The sequence below is a fragment of the Belonocnema kinseyi genome, chromosome 4 (assembly GCF_010883055.1).
Source record: "Belonocnema kinseyi isolate 2016_QV_RU_SX_M_011 chromosome 4, B_treatae_v1, whole genome shotgun sequence".
In the NCBI taxonomy this organism is placed as follows: Eukaryota; Metazoa; Arthropoda; class Insecta; order Hymenoptera; family Cynipidae; genus Belonocnema; species Belonocnema kinseyi.
The window spans coordinates 97,924,809-97,950,376 of record NC_046660.1 but is presented as its reverse complement, the minus strand read 5'-3'; the positions used below and the strand labels follow the sequence as shown (position 1 = coordinate 97,950,376).

Below are 25,568 nucleotides of genomic sequence, written 5' to 3'. Positions count from 1 at the left end.
AAGATTAGGGAATCTCTTAAGGGAAAATTATAAATTGGAATTTTCTTCATATTGATGAGAAAATGATCCCCTGTTTTTAAACATGAGATTTTACATTTTTAAATTTTCATTTGTAGAATTTTACGTATTCCATTTAGTTTAATGCATTAAATCTCTTAGAAGAGTGTCATAAACCTTAAATTTCGTTTCATTTAAAAAGTGACAGGATTTTAACAGCTTATGAGTTGGGCTTTTATGAAGAAAGTTGAGATTGAAAGGTTAAATTTATTCCCAAATTTTTGTTATTTGATTGTGAAACTTAAGTCCAAAGAAAATCACCGCAGTAAAACCATTTCTGCTATTAAAAAACAATATGCTCGCTGTGCGGGCACATTCTCATTGCGCGCTACGCGCGTAGCGCATCACAAGTGTGAGCACGCCTACGGCGCGCGTGTACGCTCTCGCACTTCGCGCTCGTTTCCGTACGTTTAATGCTTACACTTTAAGTAAATTTTGTCAAATAATGTAAATACTATAACTTAAATCGAAAACTGCGATTGAAACTTCTGAGGAATTACAGCCATAAATTGTAACTGCATTTTTTTCGATTTGATTTTAAAGAAGGTTCTCAAAGCACCTACGGGTTTGACGATTACATTCTCATTAGGAAAAACGCGCTTCGCGCTCGATAATTCGTGTCCACGTAAAAAACTTCATCAAAATAATTTATAAATCTTGTTAAAATCTAATAAAAATAACATTTTAAACTTATGGATTTCTTAAAGAATCAAAATTGCATATTTTTGAATATGATCCAAATTTTGGAACTTTTGTCTAATTAAAGAATTTCATAATAATAGATTAGAAAAAAATATATTATACATCTAGTAGAAATTTGAATTGATATTTCGGAACCTATTAAAAATTTTTTTTCTCCCTTTTTTAGACAATTTTCAAAATGTTGAAAAGCATATAACTTTTTGATGTTTTATCGAATTTAAAAATTTCATTAGGATAATTTGCAATTCTTTTTGACGCGCATCAGAAAATTTGACCAAAATTTCTAAAGTCATAAGAAAGTTTTATTCAAATTTTGAATAAGCCAAAGGTTTTCGAAATTTTGTCTTATCGAAAAATGTAACTGACATAGTTTGTAAATATATTTGATATCTAGTGATGAATTGAAATGAAATTTTTTAATCTTTTAGAAAAATATATATTTTTTATTTCTCTGAACATTTTCAAAATTTTCAAAAGTATATAACTTTTCTAATTTTTATCAAAATAAAAAATTTTATTTGGTTAATTTGCAAGTCTTCTACCCATCTATAAGAAACTTTGACAACAATTTTTTTCAAATTTTGGAAATGCTCTAAATTTTTTTTTTTTACAAATATATGCTTAACGAACTTAGCCTTCATTTTGGGAACTATAAGAAGTGTATCAAAGGCTGACTGGATTGGACAAATCCTTCAAAAGGTAGCGTGGCTACGACATTCAGGTGACAATACATACATACATACATACAGACATAACGACATACAAATAGGCAGATAGATAGACACAGATAAAATTTTATGGTTTTTGGATTCTGTGAGTGCAGACACATAAAGATCCGTTAAAAACCAGAGATCGAAAATTTGAACGATTACATTACACTCTCATGAATACGAATGTAAAAATGTTAAAGTACCTATATTTGTCCTCGAATGGTAAAGTCAAATTTTCAAGAAATTGTTGACATTATTAATTTCTAACTTTTATACCATAATAATGAGAAAAATTTTAACTTTATTATTTATTATTCCGGAAACCTCAACTGAAAAAATCCATTTTATATCATGAAGGCCGACGAGTGAGTGTTTATGATTGCCTTGCGAATAAAATATGTTCTTTTACATGGAGAGTAACATCTTTAAAAAACTTAAATTCGAAACTTTATCAAAACAGCAACATTTTTTTTCGTTGAACTTATCAGAAGAGATAGGGATTTAGAGTTTAGGATTTAGAGCATTTCTTAAATTATACTGATGTTTGTTACATCAAACCATACAAATATTATTTTATTGAATGTAACGTTAAAATGCATCGGACGTCAAACCTAACTACTTTTTCTTTGCTTTCTCGTGAAAAAACCAATACTCAGTTCGCTTCGAATTTACATTATCTAGCACTCTGAAAATTCCAACGAAAAAAAATCGGTTGTTCTAGAAAAAAAATTCTGTGTTCTAATTTTTCAATAAATTGAAAGAGCTTTATCATTTTTTATTATTTCTTCGTTTTGTGCATCAGTTTCGATAGAGAGGGAAAATACTTAATAATCTAGGACAAGAAAAACCCCAATATCTAAAAAATGGCAAAATTGAAGAAAACATAAAATAATTGCAAACACAAATAATTTTATCCTTATAATTTCGAAATATTCGTAAAAAATCTAAAAATGTTGCTATGTTAGTTTAAAAGATATGGTTTCTCAATTTTTACGCATAAAACTTTATTTGATTTGCAAACCAATCCTGAGCTTGTTACCAGCTGACCTGCATGATTTTAACTGGATTCGGCCTTTATAAATTAAATAGAAAAGAATGAGTTATATTGCCTATCCTCTTAAAATATTTTCTCGATGGTTTTTTAACCTCTGTAAAAATTTACTTTATAATTGTAGGACAAATATTGTTAAAAAATGTTTGTGAGTACCAAAACTTGTTTTCATCTTATTAAAAAAAAAAGAAATATTAAACACAAAATGAAAAACATACATTTTTTCCCTTGCGAAGCTTTCAGATATATTAAAACTTGCACACTGCACAATACGTAATAAAATACGACGGAACCAGCAAAGTTATTTCAAAATTTCTTGAACTGAAAAAATTATGAGTGACTTTGAGATACATCCGTTTGGCGACGAATTGACTTATTAAACAAGATTGCTTGAGAAAATGCCTTAATTTTCATTTATATGTATCTCTCAAAGGCATCCAAATTGACAAAATATAAGTTCTAAGACGATATTGCAATTTGCAAGGAGTCTTCAACTTCATAGACTCTAATAGTCGATAAGACTAGTCATGAAGAGCCCCAAGCCACAAACTGAATTACAAATTGAATGAGAGTTTATGCATTTCCGTTTCCTAAGGCGTTGGAGTCAAATTAAAGCCATAAGATTAGTCTCCATGAAACATGCGTTGCAGTTCCGGAAGGTCTGACGAAATTTATTGCCGATTTATCTGCATGAAGAGATTGCTTCGCGGCGTCAAGCTCATTGCAGCAGCAGCACCAGTAGTAGTAGTGGTAATAGACGAAGAGCGAAGCCCCTCACGGATTTGCTGTTAATCTCGTTATCGTAAACACCCGTCGCGTCATTTCTTGTCTTCTTCCTTCTTTCTACATTCTGCAATCTACACCCTCCAATCTTTCCTTTTCATACCCATCCCTTGGAAATCTGACGATCGACCGCACGTAATCTACGCGTGTGCCCCGGTTTTGTTCGTGCTCAACCTTCAACCTTGCCTGCACCTTCGTGTCCATCGGTCTTTCTACTCCACACTCCTGCCGAGAATTTGGAATCACGTAGAGTGTTGTGTGCGTGCCAAAGAAGGGGTTAGAGAATTAAAGAAATCAAGACAAATATTAGAAAAAAGAGAAACCAATCTCTTGGTGAACTTATATTAATTTATTAAATATAAATATAAGATTTTAGTCTATAATTGATTGATTTAAAAGGTCTTAAGCAACTTTTAAGGGATTTCGTAAAATTTCCAAGGATTTTAATTATTTTAAAGAATATTCAGAGCTTTCAAACGTTTTAGGGAGCTTTTTGAAATTTTTGCAGCAGCCAAAGGGATTGAACAAGAATTAGTTAAGAGTTTTAATATTATCTAAACATCTTAAGGGCTTTTTAGAGACTAAGCCAAAATGTATGGGATTGCAAAGAATCTCCTGAAGTTCAGTTTGATTTTGAAAAATTTTATAGGATTTATAAAGTTTCGGGGTATTTTTAATGGTTTCGAGGGACTTGAGAAATGTTTCAGACTTCACAGGATTTTAATGGGACGATTTTAAGTGTTTTCAAAGGGTTTCAACAGATATAAACAAATTCTGACAATTTATACATTTTTTTCTATAAATGGCAACTAATTTCACAAAAATCAAGAGACTTTGTAGGATTTAAAAGATTTGAAGATAATTTCAAATATTTCGGCCGACATACGGTTTGAGACAATTTCGTTGAGAAATATTTTGTTAAAACATTCAAACATTCACTGTCAATTTCACCGGTTAAATTTGAAGAACTGTAGATATTGTAGAAGTTCTGAATTTAATTATTCTAAACACGAGGAGAATTATATGTATTTTAATGTGAAGTTTTAAAAATAAGTCTCCTTAAATTAGGATCATATGAAAGTAAGTTGCTTAAGATTAATAATTTTCACATTGAGAGGAAAAGCAGCGAGACAAAAAACACAATCTTGCAAATATCAATATTTTTTATAATTTTCCTCTATTTCTCATTTGAAAGAAAAAAGTGAAGGTAAGTTAAAAACCTTTCATCACCTTGTAGATTCTCGCGTGACTTTAAACCTTACAACATTTACCTGTGCGTGTTACTTGAAGGCCTGTCACGAAATAACGAATTTGTAATGAACAGTCCTTTGTTTCGTTGTTGGTCACAAATTTTTTGGATATCGCAAGAATTGAGGCAAGAATGAAGGCAAGAATCGTGTATATTAATTATAGTTTTCAATTTTTTGCAATGCTCTCATCCAAATCTAAATAAAGAGTACCTCTGCGATTTACTGTGATGTCGATCTCAAATAATTGTGATAGCTTATTGGATTTATTCTTTGCTTCATTATTTAGAAAAACGCATGCATAACAAAAAATTGATGTCAATAAACGGCTTCTCGTTCGATAACCAAATTTGAGCAGCAATTTTATTTCAAATTACGCACTTTGTTACTGATGACAAGAGAAACTAGCGTATTTTATTCAACATTTGTAATTGGAATGAACCACATAGTCAGAATGTGTTATAAATTTTTATTCTTCATTTCTAAAAAACGTAAATAAGAATGTTAAAAGATTTCGAACATATACATATTCTAATTAATGAAAGCTTATCAAATCACTGGAACTCTAAAATGTTCACATTTTTAACAGTATTCTTTAAGAATTGCATATTCGTACCAAATCTGGAAGCTTGAGAAATTAATCGCAGTGGGGTTTCGAATAATTTCTTGCCTTTGGATTAAAATTAAGATTATCCATTTTTATATGATTCTGATGTTATTTCAATTTTCAAATCTTCATATCAGAAAAACAAGATCACTTGATCAATGGATACTAATTGAACTGAAAGCTTTTTCAAGTAGGAGAGATCGCCCTAAAGTAGATATTGAATTTAGAGTAGACAATCATTAATTAAAACCACTTAAATATAAATAAATATACTAGCTATTAATTAAACTAATTTAATTATTTACACTTTAGTATTTTAAATTAATGATTATCAACTGTAGGTTGGTCTGCTCTCCCCCCTAAAGTTCATCATCAATCATTCTATTCTTTTTCTGCACTTTTGTACATCGCGTCTCTTGAAGAAAATTGAAATCTATTACGTAATGTGTGCACTGCTTTAACAAATAATATATTTAAATGAATAGAGTTAAGACATTAATACGTACAATTATATGAAGCTTGTCAGAAATGCAAGTTTCCTAGATATCTTGAATAAGCCAAAAAAACTTTAAAAGAGTATAACGCAAATTAATGTATGGTCCTTCAGAAATGTTTTTTTTTCTAGGCAATTTTCAATAATAGAGGGAGTTTTTTAACCCTTCACTTCGACGCCACTACCACTGTTGGGTTGTAACTGGTAATCAGAAACTAAGTTAACGAAACTGTTACAAGTCTTCCTGAAGTCATAAAATGTTCGCAGTAACTTATTTTTTGATTAAGTTACAAAACCAACACTGGAAGTAATGCCGAACTAAAGGCAGCAGTCCCAACGAAGGGTAGTTTCCCATCGAAATAGAAAATTCAATCATGCGATGTGTTGAAAAAAGTTTCTCGATACTATTGGAAATTGTTGCGAAAAGTAGCAAATATCTTAAGAAATATAAATAAACTAGTTTCAGGTATCTAAAAAGTTCTGTCGAGTTTTCGTGAGATAGGGTTCAAAAGTGTGAAAAAACAAGACCACTTCTCGTATAAAAAAATGTCCTGAAGAAGTTTTGAGGAATTACAAATCGAAAAGAGTAATTTAAAATGTCAGGAATGTAGACAGATAACTCCCTTATTTAATAACTTTGCTTCAAGCAAAAATATTTTTAATTTACGGGTCGCTGCGTTGCCAAAAACTTGTGAAGTATAAATTCCGGTTGTTTGACCTATTTCCACGGCTTAATAGATTCATTAAAATAATACTAGGATCAGGTTCCTCAAGCAAAGTAGTTCTTAGGAAAAGTTCAAAACTTTAGTTGCTTTTGTTTAGAAATGAGAATTCAAAATATAGCTCAAGCTTCCATTCGGTAATATGTTCTTATAATGACAAATTTGAACACAAAATGGAGATATTAATGAAATAAGAATTCGAAGTTTTTTTCTAGTTCTAGAGGTGCTTAATTATGCTTGAAAATCTGCCTGTGAATATTTGCTTCCCCTCGACGACACTCATATCTTAGAAAATAACTCGAGAAAATCACTTTATTAAATCTTGAAGATAATAAGCAATCATTAATTTTATTCCCGTGTGATTAATAATAAAAGCACAAGAATTTTTATTATTCCTGAGTTAAGAACTTCTTGTGAACTCTGCATCGTATGATTTTGTTGTTACTTTGAAATATTTTTCAGTAATTTTTAATATTTGGATGTCCACTCTAAATGATTTTCCGATCATTTCGAAATTGGATATTCCACTATGGGTGAGGCTGCCGTAACCCTTTTATAGGTTATATGTTCTCAATGTGTATTTATATTTTAGTTCCAGTCATCTGATTCACCCTGTCAAAGCTGGTCGAAACTTTAGTCAAATTGGTTCGAGAAAGAACTATTTATTGAAATTTATCAATAATCTTATCCTTCTAAAATGTGCTTTTAAACGCGCCTTTATTTTTTCAAAGAAAAATTAATCAACTTTAAATAAAAACGTCGAATTAATAATATTTATTTATGATTTATTTAACTTAAATTTAGTATACAATAATTACACTTCCTAAAGAATTCTAAAAACATTTCAGCGCATTTTTTGGAAATAAAACAGTTTGAAATTTACTCAAATCTGCTTGTATTAAGTATTAATAGGAGACGCAGATAAACGAAGTTTTCGTTTGAAAATTTATCGAAACTACAACTTTTTGGCAGCGAGCCTTACATGAAAAAATTTTTCCCTTTAATAGAAAATGGCTTTGGTTATTTTTATCTGTGTATGGACGATTCGATATTGTAGGTCTGACACAAATGAAAATTTCTTTTATAGAACGGTATGCGAGTAGAAAGGGTCAATATATGTCAGACTAAATGAATATGCATCAAAAATCAGAACATCTCATTGGGAAACACAAATTAGATTATTAATAATAGGTATACAAGAAATTGAGAACTCTGTAGTTACAGCATGGAACAGGGTAATATTTTAGGCTTCCATATCGCTTAATATTATTGCAATAGCATTTTTTACTTGTAAAATACTTTTTAAGCAAAATTAAATACCTAAGTTCTACAAACCGAAAATCAATGCTCTTTTCATAAATACCGATAAAGGAAGATTTTCAACATATATTTAATTTTGATTTAACGCTTCTATTTCAGAGTTCTTCATTTTTCTTCTTGAGGAAAACTTACTGAGAAGTGGAGTTCATGCAGAAAATGAGTAAGGATTATTCAAAGGGTTAGCAAAAAGGAGGTGGGTATAACGCATATGAGTCCTTTGGGAGTGGAAACCACCGAGAGATGTCATTTGGGAGTGGATCGTTTCGTTTGCTGGCACGCGTTCGAGTTGTTTGATGTAGTAGGAGGATTTACAGGGTCGGAGATGAGCCACACAAACATTGGAGAGTCCAGGAAACAACTAAACTGAGGTTAAGAGAGTACTCTGGAAAATACAAATATACATATACTAACCACCCGGGAGCTGACCTCGACCGTCTCTCCCTAGTTGCCTTAATCCCTGCCGGAGATCCCTTAAAATCTGAAACATGAAAACAACATTATTAAAATGTATTCGTAAGAGGTTTTGGTACATTAGCGAGTAGCATTGCGAGTTTTTAAATTACTGTCTCAGGCATACTTTTAAAAATATGATAATTTTAACAGATTACTTTGCAATTTTCGTTTGTAAAGTATATACCAAGAGATCAGACTACAAAAGGTCAAATTAGAGACGCTGGAGATACGTATGAAATAAATTTTTAAAAAAACTGAAAGAATAACGGTCTTGATTTCTTTTCTTTCTTACTGCACAGATTGGCTCTTTCCTAGTGAATACACTTTAATTCCTCGCGGTGCCCAATTACCTGATTGTTACCGGGGAGTGATTGATTTTAAAAGCTCATTTCCTCTTTATTAACTTTGAAACGGTGAAAAGGTCTTGTAATTGGGTGACCACGGTCACTTGAATGCATTTTTATAAGAGAGCTTCAACAATAGGACAGAAGTCAACTAAGTACATTTTAGAAAATTTCAAAGGTGCTACCAAATTACTTAAAAAAATGTTTTTGAAGAGGTAAAATGCAAATTATTTCACAGACGTTTTTAATGTTTTCTTATTTTAAACTAGTGGAATGTAATGGGAGCTTCTAAGTGCCGCCTAGGGGTTTACATTTTTCGTGTACCTTCTTCCCCATTCCTTTACTCATCCCCCCACACACTTACATGGTGGTGGGAGGGGGACCCACAGTTTAAGGTGGGTTATGAACCACCAAGAGCAACAGCTTTAAGTACTTAGAGATCCTTTTTCTCTAGAGTTACCGGTCCCACGACTCTCCGGAGATGAGACTCTCCCTTGCTAGGCTAGTAATCATCGCTTGGGCCGCCGAGGCTCTTCCAGAGAGCCAGGCGGGAATAGAACCCGCAAGCCGATGGAGTGGGTGCAAGGCCTATGCTATATACCCCATCACCTTCGCCTCACTTATTTGAAACGAGTAAATTGCCACTAAAAAAAATTCTAAGATATTATATATTTCAATGTAACGAAACACTGTTTGGTTTCACTGAACAGAGTTTAAGTAGTAAAGGCCAATCTAGGTCAGATATAGTGATTCAGAAAACATTTCTGTTTCGGGTATCTCAATTTCTATTAAAATGGATATAAAAAAAGAAATTGAGTATATTGTAATTTTAATATCGAGAAAAATTATTATTTCATATACAAGGCAACAAAATAAACGGTCATTTTTCTAAGAAAAATTCAAAAAAAATTCAAAGAATTCTTACATTACCAATAATATGTATTTTAGATTAATCATTTTTTACAATACATCAACTTATTGTTAGCTAGATTAAAATTTATTATTATCAGGACTACAGTTCTTTGGAAGTTGTTAGGTAGTAAGTAATCGATAATATTAATCGATTAATAAATCGATGTAAACCAGACATGAAATTATATGCTCCTTCTACTTTTTTCTCGTAACAGAATATCATTAGGAATTTTCTTCTGCTTTGTGCCCGAAGCGCACCTTCTTTTTTTATATTAAATTTCTTTATTATAAGTTCTGAGCGAACCTTTCATTCAATTTTAAAGTCATAGTTAAAGTTTTGCCAGAACACTTATTTCTTATTATTGAGTAAAAGGATCTCACTTTGGAGCAATAATTTAAAAAGTGTTAAAAGCAAAACTCAACTTCGAGATATCAGGGAAAAGATAGTGGCTCCCTTAAATAGGGAAGCATGCGTCGTAAAAGACCTTTTCGCGTGAGAGAGGTAGAATAAAACCAAAAGTTTCTAGGACATTTTAGCTACTAGATGGTGAAGGGTCCAGTCTCGCAGCTTAAAGGAAACAACATGGACGGTCAGAGATCATCCGGGATTATCTACGAGGGTTTTCTACGCAAGGGAAAGCAAAGTTTGTCAGTGGACTTACAAACGACCCAAGAACTGAGAATCAGCAAAAGGACTGTTCTTTTATCTCATTTTCTTTTAGCAAAGTTTTTCGACGCGCTGTATAACTATGAGTAACACATTTTATCCACTTTCATAAATGATGGATGCATTCAATTCCATGAATTAATGCCCGAATCCGATTCCTTGCGAGATCTCTCGCGAGGCTCATAATTCACAAGATTTATTTCACGAGCTCGAATTATTTCTGAGGTCTGATCTTAGAGTTCTTCGCCATATTTGCGAAGAGATCCAGTTTTTTCATTAACCAAAGTAATTAATTTAGGATGTTATTTATAAAGATATGCGGAACATTCTAAATTTCCGTACATTCAAAATGTGATCGAAGTTAACTATTTATATAATCTATTTAATATTTTTTATAATTGTAATCATTGTAGATGTTGACTAATTTTATATTCCATAAATGCACTCTTTAAATCTGAATTAGTTAAATTAAGATAAAAGTTAGTTAAATGTAACTAACAGTAAACTAAATCTTTGACTGGCTTCTTGCTTCAGCAATTACTTGCAATTATTTAGTTTTTAGTCACGCTTGAATAATTCTTAGTAGACAAATGTAACGAAACACTAATACAGATGATTTAATTCAGTTTTTAGCAACATAGTTTAAAATAAATTCATTGAATTAATTCAGTTAGTTAAAATTTATTAAAAGATAGTTAAATAAGCACTTATTGTATTAGTGATTAACTTTTTGCTATTCCATTAGTAATTTCTAATTTATTTAAATTTATAACTATGTGCATAGATTGTAAACAAAAGTGTGATTATAGTAAATACTTTTAAGAAATTCCTTATAATACTGTAAATAACTATTTTGATAAATTACAGGCCTCTCAATCTTATGTGAGTTTCACTAAAATATTTTGTGAATGTGTTTAGCATTTTGTTACAGGGTAAGCTTTAAAGATGGGTCAGAAAACCGGGAAATAATATTGGGACACACAGGGTGTCTATTAATTTTTGCTCACCAATTTCACAGTCATTTCCCGGTTTTTTCCAGTTATAATTATTCTATAAATATTCCTATGTATATTTTGATGTATTACGATATCTCACAATAATTAAGCAGTAATATTTTTTGTTCTAATTACTAAATAATTCTTAGTTATAATTTTTAGTGTCTTTGGTATTAACGATTCATTAATGATTGAAAAGTTAGTTACCTAGTTATTTAGTTATTAAGGGGTAATTATTAGTAAATTAATTTAATAATTAATTATTATTTATTAAAAGTTAGTTAATTAATGAGGAGTTATTACGAACAGCTATTTCTAATACTTTATTACGACAGTTTATTCATAATTACGTGTGTTTATAACATAGGTAATGTAAAATTCACTCAGTATTAAAGTAACAAAATGTCTCGTCCCGGAATTCGAGATGACTAGTTTAATATTTTTCATAAGCTTCGATAGTCTTCCCGAATGTTATCGCTCACTGGTCTATCCCTATTTCCAACCCTTCCAATTTTTTAGGACGACTACAAACAGCCTTAAAATAAATTATATTTATAATGGTTGTTTTTAATAAATCTTCAATAACTATTCAATCGCTAGTACCACATAAATTAAACATTCTGTTTTGACAATTATGGAAATCTTCTGCATTGTTTTGAAATATTATCTTCTTATTAAGTTTGCAAAATAAAAAATCATTTTAAACTTTCGGAGAAATTTTACGACATTCTTTTTCATTCTCTTAAAACCTTTCAAAATTAACACTTTCCAAAATTGTAAATATTATCCCTGGCTCGAATTTGAACTCCCTATTAATTCCCCGTTATTCCTGCACTGTTAAAAATGTTTGGAGTTCTACCACACATCTACCAGAATTCTACAATACAAGCGTAAGGTAACATTGCAACCATGGTATTGGAATGACGAAATTCCAATACATATATTGTAAGTGTTGTAAATCGTGAAGTCATCGTCCAGCATTCCAATATATGTATTAGAGCGTTTCTAAGACGAAAATTGCGCACAAGGAAATTACCAACAGCCAAAATTACTTAAAATGGTGAGTCAATGATCCGGGTTCACCGGGTCGAACACCAGGTAGTTTAATACGTATTCTACGAGAACTTTTAAAAAATTTAAATTTTGTGAATAATGAAAACAGTTCCAAATGGTTAGTCGACGACCCGGGTGCAACAGGTCGCGCCTCAGGTTTCTTAGCACGTATTCTACGAGAACTTTGTCAAAATTTAGATTATTCAAACAGACAAAATTACTAAAAACTGTGAACCGACGATCCGAGTGCACCGGGTCGAGCACCAGGTAGTTTAATACATATTCTACGAGAACTTTAAAAAAATTTAATTTGGTGAACTATGAAAACAGTTCCAAATGGTTAGTCGGTGACCCGGGTGCACCAGGTCGCGCCCCAGGTATCTTAGCATGTATTCTACGAGAACTTTTTCAAAATTTAGATTGTTTCAACAGCCAAAATAACTAAAAATTGTTAGTCGACGACCCGGGTGCACCAGGTCGCGCCCCAGGTCGACTCTAATTTTTATTAATTTTGGCTGTTGGAATCATCTAAATTTTGAAAAAGTTCTGCCAGAATACGTGCTAAACTACGTGAGGAGCGACCTGGTTCACCCGGGTTGCCGACTCACCATTTGGAATTGTTTTCATTATTCACAAAATTTAAATTTTTAAAAAGTTCTCGTAGAATATGTGCTACACTACCTGGTGCACGAACCGGTGCACCCGGGCAGCGAACTTACCATTTAGTCATTCAGCCGTGAACCATGCTTTATCCAGATATTTCCAAGTACATATCTTGCCATGCTTGAGCCATGCAAACTTTTTTCACACGGGCAGAAATTTGTTTGCCAGGACAAGTGTTCTCAGAAATGATTTACATTTTTTGTTCTAATTTTTCTCTTCAACAGGCGTCGAGATATCCAGTTACTAGACTTGTATTATAAAATTCCAAGACATGTAAGGTAGCGTACCAATGCCAGAATTTGGAAACTACAATATTGTGTATTGCAGCGTTACCTTACGTTTCGTAAATAAGCTACCAATACATGTGGTGGAAGTTTCCAACAGAAATTTTTAACAGTGTGGCTATTTCCCGGTTCTCTTGGTTAGAAAACACCATTTTTGCAGGCTTAATCATGTAAAGTTTTTAATAATTCAATAGTTTTGAAAGTTTTGTGTATAAAATATTCAATTTGGAACTTTGTAAGTCTAATTCTGAAATCATTGGATTGAAATTTGACGTAAAGATATACAAAATGACTTCGGGACGGTTTCCGGATTCGTAAAACAATTCGAAAATTGGAAAATTGAAATAATTTTAATTAATGATTGGGAAATACTTTTAATTTACTTGGAAAAGATGAATTGGAATTTAATGACAGAAGTTTTTAAATTAGAAAATAATACTGAGTATATTTGTAGTGTTTTAAAAGGTAAAATGGAATCAAGTTTAAAAGCCTTTGCGTTGACAGCTCATTTAGGGTATTCGGTATAATCGTTGTCTAGTTGAGGAATTTTTCCAATTTAACAATTTGTAAAAAACACTATAAGCGTGACATGAAATTCTAAAATACACAGATGTTTAATACATTTTTAAATAACCGTAGAAAGCTCAGCGATAAAAGTAGTAGATAATTCATATTTTTTTTAAATTAACAATAATGTCAAAAAACACAATCATTAGCCATGGCGAAATAGTGATTAGCATATGTCAATGATTGTTTTATTGGCCACAGAAGTGTGGTGAAATAAAGACATCGAACACCTCGCTGACCATAAGAAGGTTATCTGATTACTGATTTTGAAAGCACAGTGATTATCCACTAAATCCTACATTCATTGGCCGAAGGCAAAAACTGTTTGTCACACGATTTCCACTTATTACTCATAAGACAAAATGAAAAAAATAATATAGTCTACAAAAAGTTTAAACAATTTTAAATGATTTTTTGCAAAAACGCTAGTCATTTACTTTTTAGATATTGTGGTCAATCACTATGCTTCCATGCAATTCACGAGGACAGGGATTGCACACCCATTTATCAATGCATAGACATCATTTAAAGGTTGGAATTTAACTATTGTGTATCTTAATTAACCAATTTAATTAAAAGTTCAGAAGTCTTCAGTTAAATCTTTCGCAACTATTAAAAAAAATTTTCAGCAGACGGACATTCCTGACCTGAAAAGCTTTTCGTTCAAATTCCTTACTTATTCAGCACTAAGACTAACTCTTCAAATACGCTGCGGACTTCATTGCGATTTACCCTTCACTATTTATTAGTAGTTTTATTCTGGAGTACTTTTTCATATAAACATATTTAGATGAAGTGGCATACAGTTGAACCAAATACAATAATTAATTCAAAATAATTCAAAATTTTTTATTTCTTAAAACATTTTGAATATAGAATCTTTATTTTATTGAAAACAAAACAAATTATCATTTTGTATATTTGCATTTGCAAATAATTAAATTCCACAAGCATAATAAAATTTCGGTATTATATTTTCAGTTTACTTTAAGTCTAAATTAATCGTAATTTTTTAGAAGGATAAACGTATAAGCTACGTGAGAGGGTAGGCGCTTCACTGTTTTTTTTTCTTTTTAATTTGCAAAGGTATTTAATTTGCGAGACAGGTAATAAAAAGTGTGAACTGCTTTCGAGAGAAATTACGTGAAACTTGTGTAAATAAAAGAGAAATAATTTTTTGCCAGAAGATTAATCAGACAACGACCCATTTCAATGGTTTTGTCGCCAGTCGGAGAACAAGCCCGACGAAATTGGTTGAAACTACTAGCATCTGAAAAAACGTTACCTTTCCGGTAGCGAGCAATATGGAAATAAAGGTCGCCACGGCCATAAAAGTTTTACTGTCACCTCCGTCACGGGTTTACGGTTCCCTCGAGTAGTTCCTTTACCCCTCTGTCTCTACACTGAATGCGATTTCCTCCTTTTCTCCACAACAGAACCATTGGCAAATCCTTCTCGATCACAGCGACCTTCGTACTGCGTCGCGTCCCTTAGCACTCTTCTCTATTTTACGTTTTTTGCTCTTGCCTTTTATATACAAAATCATCTCTGCAGCCATCGCTTGGTAAAGTTTCGATAATCGATTCGCTTTTCAAAGCACTCTAGGAGCATCACAGCGTGCTCTGCATTTTCTTGCGTATTTCCTCGCTTTTATCGATACACCTTTACCAAAATCGCTCTGACATAAGAAGGTTTGTCCAATTCGAAGGAAATATACACACCGAATATCATAAGCATTTTAGGTGTTCCTTGCCTCACAAGTAAAAAGAAATCCTTGAGAAGTTTTCGATTAGAAGTTGTACTTTTAAGATTGGAAGGCAGGAAAATCCAATATTCGCATAAAAACACAAGTGGAAAAAGTCGGGATAAAGTGTTCTTCGTTTATCAAGACACTGTATTTATAAAGTGCTATTTTTAGAATGAAAGAATTTTTGCAACATTAAATAAATAAAATAGTGATTTAAAACAATGTGAATAAAGACAAAAATATGTAGGAAATTTCTCTTTATTTAAACTAGGTTAACAATTTCAAATATATTTAAATTTCAGAACAGATGCTGCCATTACTTTCGTAGGAGCTTAACCCATGTCTGGCTCTCGGTCTGTCGGTAGGTCTGTATTCTGACTGCACGATGACTTTCGAAGGAATTTTCTAGTAAGAATTTTCTTCAGAACTCCCTTTTGTGGTAGATATTGATAGTTTGAGTTTTTAGCTAACCTTTTACCGCTAAAATTCATGGTTAATGAATGAAAAATAAAACTAGGAAAATTAAACATTCAATTGTTTACGAACAGTCTAGAGAGAAAACTATTTGCGTTAGAAAGATCTAGAAAATTGCTATTACCCATTTTTTGATAGAGATTATAGTTTTTGTTTTGAACGTGGCAGTGTCTTCATGTTGGTCATTCTGATAAGTTGTAACAGAATATTCCGTTTATCATCCGTAAACTAGCAATCTATATGTGCTTGAAGTTCTGAACATTCAATTGAATGAAATTTTTAATGATGGCTTATAAACTATAAACAGTCATAAAACATTTGTTTGTTTATATTACACATAATATATCAACAAAAGAAACTTCAAATTTAAATTTTATTTGAAACAATATTTTTATTTAAAACAGAATTGGGGGAAAAAAATTCGTTCAATTGAAAGTTCAGAACTTCAGGTACATGAAACCTACAGTATCAACACATTTGGCTGATTAAATCTTATAATTACTTTTACGTCAAAAAGACAAGATGTACAATGAATAAAAATTGATTTTGAAGAATATATCGGTTTATCGGTCTTCCTGTATTCTGACGACGTAGTAACTTTTTAAGGAATTTTTCAATCGGAATTTCACTTTTTACTCTCTCATGTAGTTTAAAGATACAGTTTTTAGTTCATTGGACGGCTTTAAAAAATTTTTATATAAAAAATCATTCCATAAATTATAATACTACAAAAACAAAGAAAAATGTTTTATTGGGTGAACTAAATGCAGTAAGAATTCGATTTGACTGAGTAACAGGCATTATTTACATTGTAATGTGTTATCATATATTTTCTTTAAATCTTTGTTCATATACGTAGTGAACCATGTTCATCGTTGCTAACATAAATTAAGTCATGATTACTTCAAATTATATTCAATAAACTTTATTACAACGTGTGTTCGGTGACATGTTAGGCGTTTCATCAAATGGCTAGAATAATTAGACAGGTAGTAAAACACTAATCTATTACACTAGTTGTGTAAAATTGCTTGTGTACTTTATAAAACGGCTAAATTGTTTAGACAAATTGTCAAACTGCCGATTATTGGATAATCCGTTCGTAGTTTAGGAACTCCCTACAAAATTCATGAAATGTCTAAACTGAACAGTCTACACTAAACAGTCTAAACTAATAAGTGGATATGACATACATAATAATCTTCGAAAAAATGATGGAAAATCTTTACTCAGTTATATTGTGATATCTTATTACGAATTTATCTAATCCTTTAATATAATACTTTAGTGTTCATCTCATGTAAAATTTGGACTGGCGTTGTCCGCTTTAAGTAAAAATAGAATTTTACATCCAAACTTTAAATAATTAAACAATTCAAAAAAGTGAATCACATACTCGGGATCGGTCTCACATCCAAACACCGCAATAGGACCATCTTAGTATACAAAAAAGAAAAAAATCGAAAAAACTACGTTTTTTGTTCCAAACGAGAGTTTTTTTTTCTTTCTGACAGTGTACGAAGCGCTTATATGAACTTTCAGGATCTGTCTTCATGATGTCATATGAATTTCATCAACTGTGTCTGCTTTTGACAAATAACGAATAAGTCATGTTTCAATTCAAAAGCTTCTTTCCCCTCAAATTAGTTCAAAATTTCAAGTGAAGTTTTAGCTTAAAATATATTAAATGCAAAACTTCGTTTATTTCAGATTGCAATACCAGCGCAATGTGCGCAGTGAAGCGCTAATGGTTTAAGTCAGAAATGAGAAAATTTTCAGAGAATATAGTATAGAGTAGACATTATTATTATGAAGGGAATGTGCGAATGAGACCCTAAAATGAAAGTACATATGTAAAAAGTACAAAAACATAAGATGTAATGAAGAGTGTTGATAGAATGTGAGCCGCCTGAAACGTAAGACCTTGGATACATCTGGGTCCGAGTGCAGAACTTCACATAATTACTTTGTGAAGCTATAAGCCTGGGGTGCTTGCTAGAGAGATTGATCAGCTACTGGTTCGGAGCAGTTTTGCGGAACGGACGCGCTATTTATACAAACAACACAGGGAACCTAGATTTTTCTATAAATTTATACCACTCCAGCTCCCTTATATCACCGCGTAGATTTCCCTTTCTCACTTTTCGCATGTGAACTCTAATCCTCGGCTAGAACCAAATAAGTCATGCTTACCCCAAAAGGGATTTCACTTGATCGTATATTAATAATTGTAATGATAAAAATTGCTGTATATATCCCAAAAAAAATATACTACCGACAAAGATTGAACTTAATAATAGAAAACAACTTTTATTATAATAAAATGTTATAAAAATCAGTGATCACTTGATCAGTCCAAGAAGATTAAAAGATTTCCATTATTTCGGGAGTTCGTTACTAATATTTTGTAACCGAATTCAAATGGGATGTTTTTTACAGGCTCAAATATAATAATAATTATTATAATATTATTAAATGTAATTATACAACCACTCAGTGATTTAATGTTCACGATATGACCCATTTATTCCAATCAAATCCTGTTCAATAAAAATAATTTTGTTGCCTAAACTTTAACAGAGATCGAGGGCGAATTCATTCCCGTATTACCCCTTACACTGCATGTGCAGTACTGCCTAATGACGTGAAATATACGCGCCATAGCGAGTAGTATTATCGATCACGATGTATGTATTTTTATGGCATATTTTTATGCAAATTTGAATATACAAGTTCATTGTTGTAGCCATTTTTCTTTTACACAAATACTTCAGTAAGGGGTGCAACTGCCCAGGTGAAAATATTATGTATGTTTTATACATAGTGTGCAGTATTATATAAAATATTCATTTGTTTTATACATTTTTTGAATAAAACAAATGAATATTATATATAATACTTCACACTCTATATAAACTATATCGAGGCGTCCTAACGATAGGATGCCAACGCACGCTTTCGACTAGATGATACTTAACCAAAAATATAAACAATAAAAAGCTAACCGAGAAGTTAGCGCTAGAAAGTTTCAGCTCGCGAAATTGAGCAAGATGAAGCTAGGAATTGGCCAAAACTGAAATATAATCGCTTACTCCATCGAATCATGAAAGTGCTATCTCGGGCGAGAGAAAGGCATGAAGATAGAATAGGTAGATAGCCCGAGATAGATCTTTCATGACTTGATGAAGCGAGCGAGCACCTTTTAGTTTTGGCCAACTACTAGCTTCATCTTCCTCAATTCCGCGATCAAGACTTTTCTGGCGCTAACTTCTCGGTTAGCTTTTTATTATTTATATTTGTGGTTAAGTACCGCCAAGTCGTGGCGTGTGCGTTGGCATCCTACCGTTAGGACGCCTCGAATATATAATTTTTCCGCCAGGGTGTTGAAAACAGTGATTTCATAACTAAAATGTCTAATATTTTATTGGTCTCAATTTAAAGAGGAGATTTTAGTCTTAGATTCATCACAGTTTTCATTTTTTCCATTCAATCCACTGAAGGATGCAGTAAGTGGAATTTCAGAATTTAAAATGGTCCAAAAACAGACAATAGGTTGGTTTCTCTCACATGCTATCTCGGCCCTGCTTTTAGTATGATTTTTTTAGTGGACTGACAATACTCTGGTCGGTATTGTAAGTGCTTTTTTACTTTGTTTTAATATTACATCGACATTGATATTGTAAGTAAAAGGTTCAGTTATAATTTATCAATGATTATTGATAATAAGAAATAACATAAACAAGCATTTTTCTCATCAAAGCTTCTTGAAAACTCTGTAATATTAATATTTGATTTACACGTTACACCAAAGTTATAATTTTTATAAACAAATTGTTAAACAAGTGTTAACTAACTAGCTTTCAAGAAATCTTTCAAGAAGATTTGATACAAAAAATTTGTCCACTAATCAATACTTATTCCATTCATTTAGTCTAATATAGTTTAATCTTGAATTTAATAATAACTATTTTGAGAAACATATATTATTTGTAAGAATAATGGTAATTCACAAATTTCAATACTTTAAAATTTTAATTTATGACTATTTATTGCAGTTTAGTTCTAGTTTAAATTTTACCTTCGTTCATGCTAAAATTAAAATTGATGGCTTGATTATAATTATAAATTGTACAATTTCAACGGTTTCCTCTACTAATATTGACCTATTACACTGTTTCAGTGAAATACATTGCTGCGATACTCCTATACAGCGCCGTAATATCCGTGTGATAATTGTTTGATAATGCGTTATAATCTTAAGTTTCAGCTTTCAAAGTATCTTATTTAAAACTTATTAATTTTCCAAAGGGCATAATTTTTCTTTTAAATATGCAGGATAAAAACACTGAAAATATGCAAAAATACTTCTACCTATAAAAAAATCTATATCAAATTATATGTCTTCTTTAAAGGCTAAACTATTTTTTCATGAACGCTTCAAATAAGCTCAAAATTTAATTAAATACACTTTCACTGAATTGAATTTGATTCAGAGACAGAAATCCTCCTATACCCGCAATTGGATAAAATAATTGAAACGTTATCTCGTCTCGAATTTTCAGAAGTATCATAGAAGAGCAGAGGCACACGCGAGTGAGAATGCAAGAGGTGAAAAGCAGAGAGTCACGCATAAGAAATGCAAGGCGCATCGCGGCTGCGTACGCATTGCCGATTATGATGATATCACCTCTAGTTGATCTGCACTGTTTTGCATAATAAGAAGCATCGAGAGAGGGCGAGGGCACGCATGCAAATCTCTACCGATAAGAGTCTAAGATGAAACCAGATGACGGAGGTAGTAGTGGAACGAACACTTTGTTGTGATCAGATTCAAGCGATACCCAATTTCATACCGGGGGCCCGTACGGGCCGTCGTTTCAGAAACGCGCCGTTAATCGTTGCTGCCACGGGCTCGATGGATAGCGCGATTGCGCCTAACTTATAATTCAAAGCACCGTTTTGCTCCATCTTATTCCGACCCAACACCGAGGAAATGGACTCACTTGATGCATCCTGAAAAGGTCTACGCGATTCGAAGATATTCTCTGGATACGTATATACATATATACATGCATATGTATGTGGAGTAATGAAATTGCGATCTATGATCCGTTACTTTATACACAGATAACTTCCAGCGGACATTCAATACGAGTATCCGACAGATTACAGATATTGCTTCTCGCTATTTTTCAAACCAACTCAACAATTTACTCTGTTGATACTTAATCTGAAATGTCGTTCCTGACTTAACTGGTTGCTTCGAATAGGCGGTAACGATAGTAAATAAGCAGAAGGCAGTTTTACTTGTTGCTCTAATTTCACAGACAAGTTTATTAAAGCGAAATGGTAGATACCTTTGAAAATTGAAAAACATTTGAGTTATAGCGTAGATACGTATGTTGTATAGGCCAGGTTGAATTAAATAAAAGGTTTTACGATTTGAAATGATTTATTTTGTCATTCTAGAGTAAGTGTGGATTCTTACCACTGTAGGTGATTCATTTTACATGTTAGCTGCTATATAATAGAAAAACATCATTCTTGACGGCTAACACTCTATTTGAGTTTTCGTTAATTATGTCAAAAGGAGACGTAGTTCTGACGAAAGTTTCAGATAGGAATTTATTCCCTACCAATCCGAATAATTCCAAAATCTGTATCTGATACAATTGGAATCAATCGGAGACAATGATTCCATACTTCCCAGTTCGTATATGTACATGAATTCAATCCGAAGCTTCACAGAAAAATCTAAAGTTAAATTTTGTTGCATGTAAAATTTCCTGCTGTTAAAGATTATATGCTATTTGGCGAAAGTATATTCTACGATGGAATAAAAGCTATCGTCTGCTACGGTGTCTTTAGCAGCAATGGGGAAACTACCGAGGTTAGGAGAATAATTCTGATCTCATCTACTGCGTCACGCTGAACTGAACAAATTTCGGTAAAACATGTAGAATCAGCAACAGAAAACACGAAAAAATGAGCTCTTACTGGTACATTCCTCCGAAATAAATTACACTATTGTAGGCGAATTAGAACTTATTTAATACCATTTAGAAAAAAGCGTAAAAAGCAACTGACACGCGGGAATACCCATTCCTCTCCAATTTAATCAAGTTAAACGACGATAGATAGCGCTGGCGTCGTAATTATCGACATATCTCGAATAAAAATGGATCGATTATAAGGCGAAAGATTATCCAGACAAGGTTAAAATCAGAAATTATTTTCCATTCATGTCAAGTTTATCTAGCAAGGTTAATTTTTGTTGCGGTGAATCTTTCCCCTGAAATCGATGTAAACTTTATCTTTCGTTTTTTCTGTGTTAGATTTATTCAGATCAAATAAGATTAAACACGCATTTCGATCCACGCATTAAATCTAGATGAACCGGAGCATAGTTTCATTTGTAATGCTTTGGATCGGATGCAGATTCCAACATTGTTCGGACTGGTTCGAAATGAATTTATACACAAATCTTTTCGCTCAATTTGTACTTTTTGGAAAGTGTGCAAAAAACATGTTTTTTGGATTGAGTAGGAATACACACATTTTAGAAAAAGCTGGATATGTTGACCCTGAAATTTCATCGATATTTACGAATTTTGGGACATCAAAAAAAATTCTAGATTAAGCATAAAATTTTGCTTTAAATTTTCAATTTTATATTAGTGTTTACGAGTCAACCGCACAAATATAGAAAATTCGTCAGAATTTTTTAAATAATCAGAAACATTTGGTTTTAATTTTGAAAAATTTGAATTTTAAATTCAAAGAATGAACAGAAGATATTGTCCGATCTAGGTAAGGTTTTGCAAGAGAAAGATTGGATTCTATTAACCACTTTTATGGGGTATTAAAATTAAATCAGAAAAAAAGTTGGAAAACAAACTGGCCTAATTAGTAGCTACACTCAATTTCTGATTGTCATGGTCACCTGTGCCCCGCTCAAATGGAATTTTTTATTGAAATCTATGCCAACTATTGCGTGATATTGAACTTTTGCGTGATATTTTTTATAAAGTATATAGCAATGCTCCATATTGATTAATTATACTGTAAAATAAGAGGACGTTTGAAATGCAAAAGACTCAATCAAACAAATAATGAAATTCTCATATTTAAAAATATTTTAATCTATTCAGCATATTTATCTATAAAGGTTTCTTAATTTTTCTCGTTTGATATAGTCGCATGTCCTATTGTGAGATCTTCATTAACGTATAAACTTCATATAGGTACATTGGAAATAATTAAATTCCTTGATCTGTTAGTTTGATATTTTCATACTCCTTTGGATTACCCCTGATTAAAATACTATATTTTTTTGGCGGTTTTGAATTTTTGTTTTGCTTTTGAATTTATATTTGAAACTCGTATTGTCTGAATTAGTAAACTTCTGGAAATTACCCATACAGGAAAAATATTACAGAATAAACAGAAGAAATGGGGAAATTCTATTTTTTAAACAAAATAGTGGATTTCTAGGGGACGAAAATAATAGAAGAAAAATAATCACACAAAGTAAACCTAATTAAAACTGTACTTTATTACTTCTTACAAATATTTTAACAGTAATATGATTGTTCGAATTATTTCTAAATAATACGTTAATTATATATTTTAATATATTTTCAAATTGTTTTTCTTCATAACATTAATAGCTTTCAAACTAGCAGTTTTTGTGAAATTTCCAAATTAACACCTTCTAACCTTCTAATGATTAAAATTCAAGGCTTTCGAAAAGTGACCTATTATGGAGTGTTTGTTTCCAAATATGATATATCAAAAATGATCGAATTTTAAGTTAGAAAGGTGTGAAATTACAAGACATTTATTTTTTTATTCTATTGAAAGGCGTTTAATTCGATTTCAGAACTTTTTCCAATTTAATGCTTTTGAAGTCGATTTTACAACTTTATAGATTTACAATTTCATATGATTGGATGTTTTGTTTGAACAATAGAATTGTATAGTCTCAAAAGCTGTGTCATTTAAATACTTAATGTTTTGGTTTCATGGACAATCAATTTCAAAAACTCCACAATTTCATGATCCTGAAACTCTAGAAACTAAAAATTATCGGAACTTTAGTCCAAGCTCTAACAACTGGAAGACTCTGAAATCTAGAAGCGTTCTGATATGACTTATAAATTAGTGATCTTAAATTTGTAATAATATCAGATTCAAAAGCTAGCAATTTTTAAAGCAATTAAACTTTTTTTAGATTAAGAGAAATGCTTTCTAATTTTCTACAGTTAAAATTTAATATAAACATATAAATTGCACTGGTTTTAACGCTGACTAACTAAAAGTTTTACAGTAAAAACGAAGTGTTATTTTCATTTGTAAATTGAACTATTAATAAAATAACACTTATTAAAGTTATTTTAACATCAGCAATGGAAGTTAAATTAATATAGCAGGTAGACGGAGATGACTCATCGCATCCTCGAAATCTACCTGCAACAAAAATAACCTCTTGTTCTTAACATAAATAACTTATTCTTAAAGATATGTATGTACATTCTACGTTGACTCAATGATGTTTTTCATTATTGGAAACTTTTTGTCCTTATTAGGAAATTTTATCTTTATATGGGATAAAAGAAACAATGGCATTACGTATATGTACAAATTCTAAGGAAAAGTATAACAATTGAAACAAACCGCATAGGGTAACAATCCCAATAGTGGGCCATGTATCTGTAGGTGGATTATCCTATTTAAAATAATTATTTAAATAGACAATTATTAAAAAATTGAAAGAGAATAATTATTCGAATACGCTATTATTATAAATATTTATTAAGAAGGAAATAAAATTATTTTGCATGGGTTGGCACACTGTAGTTAGGTAGGCTACTAGTGGGGTCGTTATCCTAGCATTGCAACCATTTTTTAATAATAATATAACTAATTTAATGCTCTTAATGTATAATAAAAGTACTTTTTAGAAATTGATTCAAATCAGAGAATCCTAATTTTACAAAATCAGAACCTTGTAGCCTGCGTTTTTAAATATTATGGATTCAAGGATTTTATCATCGAAGCCATTCTTACATTTAGGTGCTTTTTGAAAAATTTAATCCAATTTAACCCTTGAAAGTTCTCTAGGGGTCAATTAGAACCGAGCGTTTTCCAATTGAAATTTTCGTAACTTCAAATTTTTAAAAGCGGACTTATAGCGCCATCAGTTAACAGAGCATGAGTACCACTTTCTCTAAGCACTATTTTGGTAATTAGTAAGCTAATCTTGCTCTGGTAGCGCGACAAAGTGGACTGGTGCCCGCTCAGGCCCCAAGGGGACGTGTGCGTTATAGGCGTGTTATATACTTATAACCTACGTTCACCATTTGCGGTTTTGTAATGATTGTGTTAGTGAATAACTATGTAAATGTAATAACCATCAATTTTTATTCTATTTTTTACAAAATTGTAATAAAAAATGTATATTTTTTTAAAGCAATTTATCTAAATTTTACTTTATTTTTTCAAATGAATAAATCCATATCTTTAAAAAAATGGTTTGATCTTGTAAAAGTTACCTTAGAACATACCTAAAAAAAATTTAGACCAAAATATTAAATAACTTCGTTTCAACAACGAAATTTCAGCTGGGGTCCTGGGACCCCAAGGGGACGTACATGTTTTTCAAAACCTTAGGAGACGTTTAAGAGTAAAACTTTCTGAACTTCTAAAACACATATA

The 25,568-nt window shown here is 31.6% G+C and overlaps 1 protein-coding gene across 1 annotated transcript in view; it reads right to left on the bottom strand.

The window, feature by feature from the left end:
- The window catches only part of LOC117171200 (SAM and SH3 domain-containing protein 1-like), a 574,484-nt gene that overhangs the window by 38,474 nt on the left and 510,442 nt on the right, over nucleotides 1–25,568 (bottom strand). The window contains exon 6 of the mRNA XM_033358281.1: nucleotides 8,104–8,170. Within this exon, the coding sequence (XP_033214172.1) occupies nucleotides 8,104–8,170 (67 nt within the window). The remainder of the gene's footprint in view (nucleotides 1–8,103; nucleotides 8,171–25,568) is intronic.